General features: G+C 44.8%; 3 protein-coding genes across 3 annotated transcripts in view; 2 read left to right on the top strand and 1 right to left on the bottom strand.

Annotated features, from left to right (window-relative positions):
* Positions 1-1881, top strand: part of PCYB_071670 (hypothetical protein) — a gene marked incomplete at its 3' end in the record, with an annotated part of 2216 nt that extends 335 nt beyond the window's left edge. Inside the window, exon 2 of the mRNA XM_004221564.1 lies at positions 14-1881. Within this exon, the coding sequence (XP_004221612.1) occupies positions 14-1881 (1868 nt within the window). The remainder of the gene's footprint in view (positions 1-13) is intronic.
* Positions 1882-2213: 332 nt separating this feature from the next.
* Positions 2214-3958, bottom strand: PCYB_071660 (transporter; the record flags this gene model as incomplete). Its single annotated transcript, XM_004221563.1, has 2 exons — positions 2214-2314; positions 2494-3958. The coding sequence occupies 2 exons, from the start codon at positions 3956-3958 to the stop codon at positions 2214-2216; spliced, it is 1566 nt and encodes a 521-aa protein (XP_004221611.1).
* Positions 3959-5033: 1075 nt separating this feature from the next.
* Positions 5034-6274, top strand: part of PCYB_071650 (tRNA pseudouridine synthase) — a gene marked incomplete at its 5' end in the record, with an annotated part of 2215 nt that continues 974 nt past the window's right edge. Inside the window, 4 exons of the mRNA XM_004221562.1 lie at positions 5034-5090; positions 5244-5417; positions 5735-5841; positions 6110-6197. Coding sequence (XP_004221610.1) covers positions 5034-5090; positions 5244-5417 — 231 coding nt within the window. The 3' untranslated portion in view covers positions 5735-5841; positions 6110-6197. The remainder of the gene's footprint in view (positions 5091-5243; positions 5418-5734; positions 5842-6109; positions 6198-6274) is intronic.

The following is a 6274-nucleotide window of genomic DNA, read 5'->3' as shown; positions in this document are numbered from 1 at the left end:
CCCCACTTTTTAGATGACCTGTTCATACATTTTTCGAAACAATTGTTCAGAGACATTCATGGGGAAAATTTCGTGGAGAGGAACAAGAAAGACCTGTGCTTGCTAATGCTGTTGTATATGAAATGCAAAAAAAGGAGTAAATCGTTTGTACTCGGGAAGGACATAATTAAACACATAAGTTGCGCAATCGAAGAAAATTTAGACAACTTCGATGAAGATGATCTCTCCACCGTTTTGACCTTCTTAAACTGCACAGCGAATAACAAATTGTACTCACCCCACGGTATAATAAAAAATGACGTAAGCGCCAGAATTACAACACAGATTATTCAACGAAGCGATAATTATTTGCACAATTTCAGGCAGACGAAAAATCTGTGCATATTGTACAGTTATTTATGCAGAGAAAACATAAGCATCAAATTGCATAATAACATTTTGTGGCGAATTTTTAGCGATGTAGATCGCTGCGGGGACACCGATTTGACTAACATTGTATTTAACTTTTACTACATTAACAGCGTTTTTTTTAAAAAATTTTTAAGCAAAATATGCGAGCTGTGTGCACACGAGGGGGGGCAAATATGCGAAGTAGGCCATACTCAGAATGGTTCGCTTTGTACCAGCAAAATAGAAAAGCAAAACGATAGGAGAGCTGAAACGTGCAGGAGTGAGGAGGTCACATCGTTGACGAAGAAATGGGATGAGGAGTTAACCTCTCAGGAGGAACATTCCGGAGGAAGCACACTCAGCAGTGATGGGGTTGCACGTCATTCGAACCCCGTTTATAAATGTGACATGTTAGGACGTACAGCGGGAGACACCCATTTTTCGCAAGAAAAACCCACCCCATATGTAACGTACGGAAACATATTCAACCTCTACAGCTGCAGTATATTCCTGCATGGATTCATAAATCATTATAACAACCTTTTTTTAAAAAGGAGGATAGGAAAATTGCTTGACCGATGCAACTTCATAGATAATATTTGGAAAAACTGTAGACTGATGCATATTTTTTATTACACACTTGAGTATTATATCAACACAGGGGTGAGACTGGAAATGAATGCAGACAGCGTGGAGCGCATCTTAAGAAAGGGATACACTGATGAGGACGTTGCCCATAAAATGAAGGAGGTAAAATTATACAGCAACATCTTTTGCGCGGATAACATAAAATTGTTGATGTATGTATACCAGGGTGGAGTGCGTTACTACGGACGTTACTTCGATGCGTGCAGGGCGTTTCTAGATAAGTACATACTAAATTTACTTCAAGAAGGAGTTTCCAAAGATGAATCGACGGGAAAAAACACAACGAAAGGAACAACACGAATAAAGGACGAGCATATTTACCTACTGCTGAGCGTTTTAAACCAAATGAATGTGCAGAATGAGGTAACATTTGACTTAGTAATGCGAAATTTTAAGCTACATGGGAAGAGTTATCCCCTTAGGGCAAGTCTCCTGATGCTGCAATTTTGTCACTCCCATGGGGGGGATGATTCATACCGTACCATTTATACACACATAGGGAGAACCGTGGATTCGCTGATCAGCTGCGATAATGCCATTTTACCAAATAATTTTGGAGTTTTATTTTTTCCCCCTTTTTTGGTGAAGGAAGGAATACGTAGGATGTACCTCTCTCTGTTTGTAAAAAGCGCCAAATGGTATTTACACAGAAAGGAAAAAACACAAACATATAGGTTAACTGATGAGCTGCTATACTTTGCCTTAAGTTACAACATACTGTGGAGAGACACTAATGCACATGGTGAAAGTTTTTTAAAATATTTTAAATTAAAAGAATTAAAAAAGATTTATGAATTTATTCACGAATTTGAAAAAATAACAAAAAAAATTCCTTCAAATTAAAGAAAACAGGAACAAAAAAAAAAAATTAACAGATTTTATTTTTACCTTGAAAAGGTACACACGCAGAGTCTTTCGAATTATGTGGAGATATGCCATCGGCAGAGTGGAAGTGCCTGCTTAAACTTTTTGAATTTTTTTGGCGTCTATACGGGATGCTCCCACGTGTATGTGGGCTACGGCGCGAAGTACCTTCCCCCATCCCTGGCCCCCCCGATCGCGGTGTGCCGCGCGTCGGCCGTGTGACCTGGCCCAGTGGGGCCCCAACTGCACCAGTTTTGCCAACTTCAGCAGTTTTTCCAATTTTACCAGCTTCACCAGCTTTATCAGCTTCACTACAGCTTCACTCCCGCCTGTAATTTCCTCATGGCGTACTCGTATGCGAACCACGTGATCGACGTGGCGGGGATGGTTCTCAGGAGATTCACGTAGATGCCTGCGGGAGGGGGGGGGAGATGATGAAGCGGGGGCAACGCAAAGACGGCGCAAAGATGGCGCTAAGATGGCGTCACGACAGCGCGACGATAGCGGCATGATGCGATGTATCACGGGGGGGGCCGAACGAGGAGGCCCGCCACCCCCTTACGCCCCTTGCCGCCTCCCTGCTGGCCGTACCTCGGTAGAGGGACTTGAACCCATAGACCCTGATGTTGTACAGAATAAAACTGCACGACTTGATGTGCTTCCTCTCGTTATTCAAATAATTCGTAGTGATCTCATTGTTGAGAGTTTGCATGCGGGTCCGCAAAACGAGAAATGGGTAGCTAACAATTTGTGCGATGAACGAGCTCGTGATACCAAAAAATAGGAAGGACAAACAGTTCACGTTTTTTACTCGATAGTTACAGTAGGCGCATTCTGATGACTTGTTCAGGTGACTTTCCTTTTGGTGCTCATAGGTTGGATTATTCCAGTGGGTGGCTTTTTTTCTAAAATGGGACAGTCCGTTCAGTAGGTTGTGCTTGAAGAAAGTTTGGCCCCCCGCTGCTCCGTCTGCCGATCCGTCTGCCGATCCGTCTGCCGATCCCTCTGCTGTTGCTCCACTGCTCCCCCTGCCTGTGGTTTGAGACGCCCCCCTCTTCGTGTGTCTTCCCTCCGCTGCGTTGCCATCACCCGAGTTACCCCCACTTGGGATGCAGTGCGTACAGTGAATATAATCCTTGTAGAGTGTAAAAAAAAGGTACTTCAAATAATCGTAAATGCTCATATTACACCCTGAAAATAAGATGACTCCATATATGTGCATGGAAAGTCCATTATAAAAATTCCTCCATCGTTCATTTTTGTAAATGTTGTAAAAACATTTGACAATTCCGCTGTGGTCATTTTTGTTGGAAACGATTAATCTGGTTTTGACTATTTCTAGGGGGTAGATGAACAGAGCCGCTATGACTCCGCTGGAGCTTCCTATGATGAATCGAATGAAGAAGGGGATGTCAAGGTTTTCCTGGTCCTTCGCATAGTTGAGGGGTCTCCCCCCGCCGGTGCCGCCATCACCGCTGTGACCACCGCTGTCACCACCGCCCTCACCACCGCCATCACCTCTGTAGTAGTTGTAGACGTTAACTTTTAGAAACTCGTAGGAGTACATTTTTATGGACAGCTCCGGGATGATCTTTACGATATTGACGCAGTTCCCCCTGAAGAAACCGCACACAATTCCATCTTTTTTTATAATTTCGAAAATCTCAGAAATGGGCAAATTATTTGTCACCTGCATTATGTACTTTACCCTGTCCAGCGGGGCTGTAACTGTCCTCGACATGATTCCCGCGAACGTGGAGCTCAAAATGCTGTTTATGGCGCCTTTCTTATCTATAAAGATGCTGTACTTTGGGGGGGCTCCCTTCCGACTGGAGTTGGCGCTTTCGTTTGCCTCTCCGTTTGCCTCTCCGTTTGCCTTTCCGCTTGCCTTTCCGCTTGCGTTGCTAACGTGCGTGTCTTCCACATTTGCGCTGTGTGGGCCCTTTTCCCTTACCGCCCCACGCTGCGCGGGGGGGTCACTCAGCAGCTCTTCGTCATTTTTGCTGTCACTCATTTCGTCTGCCTTTCCTTGGATGGCCTTCTCCTTCTTCCCCATGGAGTGCAAGCTGTTTTGTTTAACTGATCGATCAAGCTTTTTCCTTCACGGGATTCATGTTCGAAATAAGTTGGCAATTGCTGCGATCATTTGGTCGGTTCCGTTTCGCGCCGTTACTTTGTTATTCTGCCGCGTTACTGCTTTGTTACTCTCCTTTTTGTTGCTTTTTTGTTGCTTTTTTGTTGCTTTTTTGTTGCTTTTTTGTTGCTTTTTTGTTGCTTTTTTTTTCGCTTTCTTAACTGCTCGGGGGGAGCAAACTGCGTGGGGCGTGGGCGTCGCGCAGGTGAGTACGGAGCGAGAGGCCTAGGACCTACATGAGCACAAGCGCAGACGGGCAGTTGTATGCATAAACGGAAATGTACATACAAATGCGTTCTGTGGTGGGGACTGCGCGCGAACGCGCATAAGGCATATGCTACGCTGCGCAGTGCTATACTATGCCACGTTGTGCTATGCTATGCTGCGCTGCGAGTTGTGTTCTGCATTTGTTCACGCGTTTATTCATTTTTTTTTTTTTCCCAAATTGACGTATGCTTTATTTTTCCTTTCGGGGGTCCTCGCCTTGTTGCTGACTTGGCTATTCGTTCGGTTGGTACTGGTTTTCTTTTTCATTTTTTTTTTTTTTCGAAAGGTGGAAAAATGTAAAGAGGGTAGTAGTGCTTCATGGAGCGCCGTTTGTGCACATGCGCGTGCACGATTTAGGGTGGCGAGAAAGATGGAGGGAACGGAAGGTGGCCTGGCCTGGCCTTCCTTACAAGTTTGAAACGGGGTGCGGGAATACCTCATCAAAGTGGAGCATTCATGTAGCATATTCGAAGCGACGCGTTCATCACACAACCGCTTCCCATGAGTCAATCGCTCCTCCCCTGCAACACGAACGGAGAAAAGGGGCTATTCTCTCCAACGGTTGGCAACACAGCCCATTTTGACTCTCACGGGGAACCCTCTCCCCACTTAGGCGGAAGCTGCATTTGCATTATTCATCATGGCATCTCAGAAGGATCAACCACTCTACCACATATCGCTATACAGACTGTTTAGATAATCCAAACGGTTCACTTCAGTATTTGTCACCATGGAAGAAACGCAAAAATTTATAGTTTTTTTTTCCTATGTCGGGATGGGGTTCAACGTATGAAGCGTCCGTTGTTCGCGCAAGTGCGGATGTGCGGATGTACGGATGCAGTTTCCTCGTCACGCTATGTAGCTAGCGTGTTGACGTATCTCCTATGTCAGTCGCTCCACCCATTCGATTCCCTGTCCACTTTACTAACCCCTTGTTGAGTTATCAGGCGGACACGGAAGCATCAAAGTATCGACCTTCGCCGTAGAAACCTTTTCCACATTTGTCCTAAAAATGCAGGGATCTGCTTACCAAAAGGATAACCCCAACACTGTGGAGAACAGACTGATGGATTGCTTGCACGCCTTGGACTTGATCCCCGGGGTGGACGAGTAGGAACAGCGCCGCCCCTCGCTGGGCCATGCAGATAGTGCATGCACACGTGTGTACGTACGTATGTACTTATCTATGTATGTGCGTATTATGTACTTATCTACGTACTTATCTACGTACTTATCTGTGTACTTATTATGTACTTATTATGTACGCATTATGCACGTATGCACAAATGCGTCACTTTTTTTTTGGTGGGCACACATTTGCCCCTTTTGGCCCCACGGTGTAGGCCATTTTCCAGAGTGTCCAGAACGGACAAAGGCGTTTCGGCGCGCATGAACGCCCTGACCATACGGCTGAAAATACGACACCCCCACATGACCCTACAAGACATACAAAGGGTGTACGTAAAAGAGATCAACAAAAGGGTGAAAAACATGCACGTGATCGACATCCGCAGTGTTCCCAATTCTTTTGACGCGCGGTAGGCAAAAAAGGAAAGGAGAAAGGAAAAGGAGAAAGGAAAAGGAGAAAGAGGAAAAAAGAAAAAAGAAAAAAGAAAGACGAAAAAACAAAGAAGAAAAAAGAAAGACGAAAAAACAAAGACGAAAAAACAAAGAAGAAAGCAAAACAGCAAAGCAGTTGCACGCGGGAGTGTCTTGCCCGCTCTGAAGAGACCCCTCCCGCACAACGCTTCGCACCACATGTAATATGCCCACACGAACAATTCGCATATCCCCCCTCCCCTGTAGGCTAAATTGCATACATAGGACCTACTTATATTTCTTCATTGACAAAAATTACAACTTTGAACGAATGAAGGAGGGCTGCAAGTTATTCGTACGGGATGGAAAAAAAAAAAAAAAAAAATTCCGATGAAATATTTGCAATCCATTTTTTATACATTATCTGTCCCC

The sequence above is a fragment of the Plasmodium cynomolgi genome, chromosome 7 (genome assembly GCF_000321355.1).
Source record: "Plasmodium cynomolgi strain B DNA, chromosome 7, whole genome shotgun sequence".
Classification (NCBI taxonomy): domain Eukaryota; phylum Apicomplexa; class Aconoidasida; order Haemosporida; family Plasmodiidae; genus Plasmodium; species Plasmodium cynomolgi.
The sequence above is the reverse complement of the archived record's forward strand: the minus strand, read 5'-3'. Positions and strand labels throughout refer to the sequence as shown.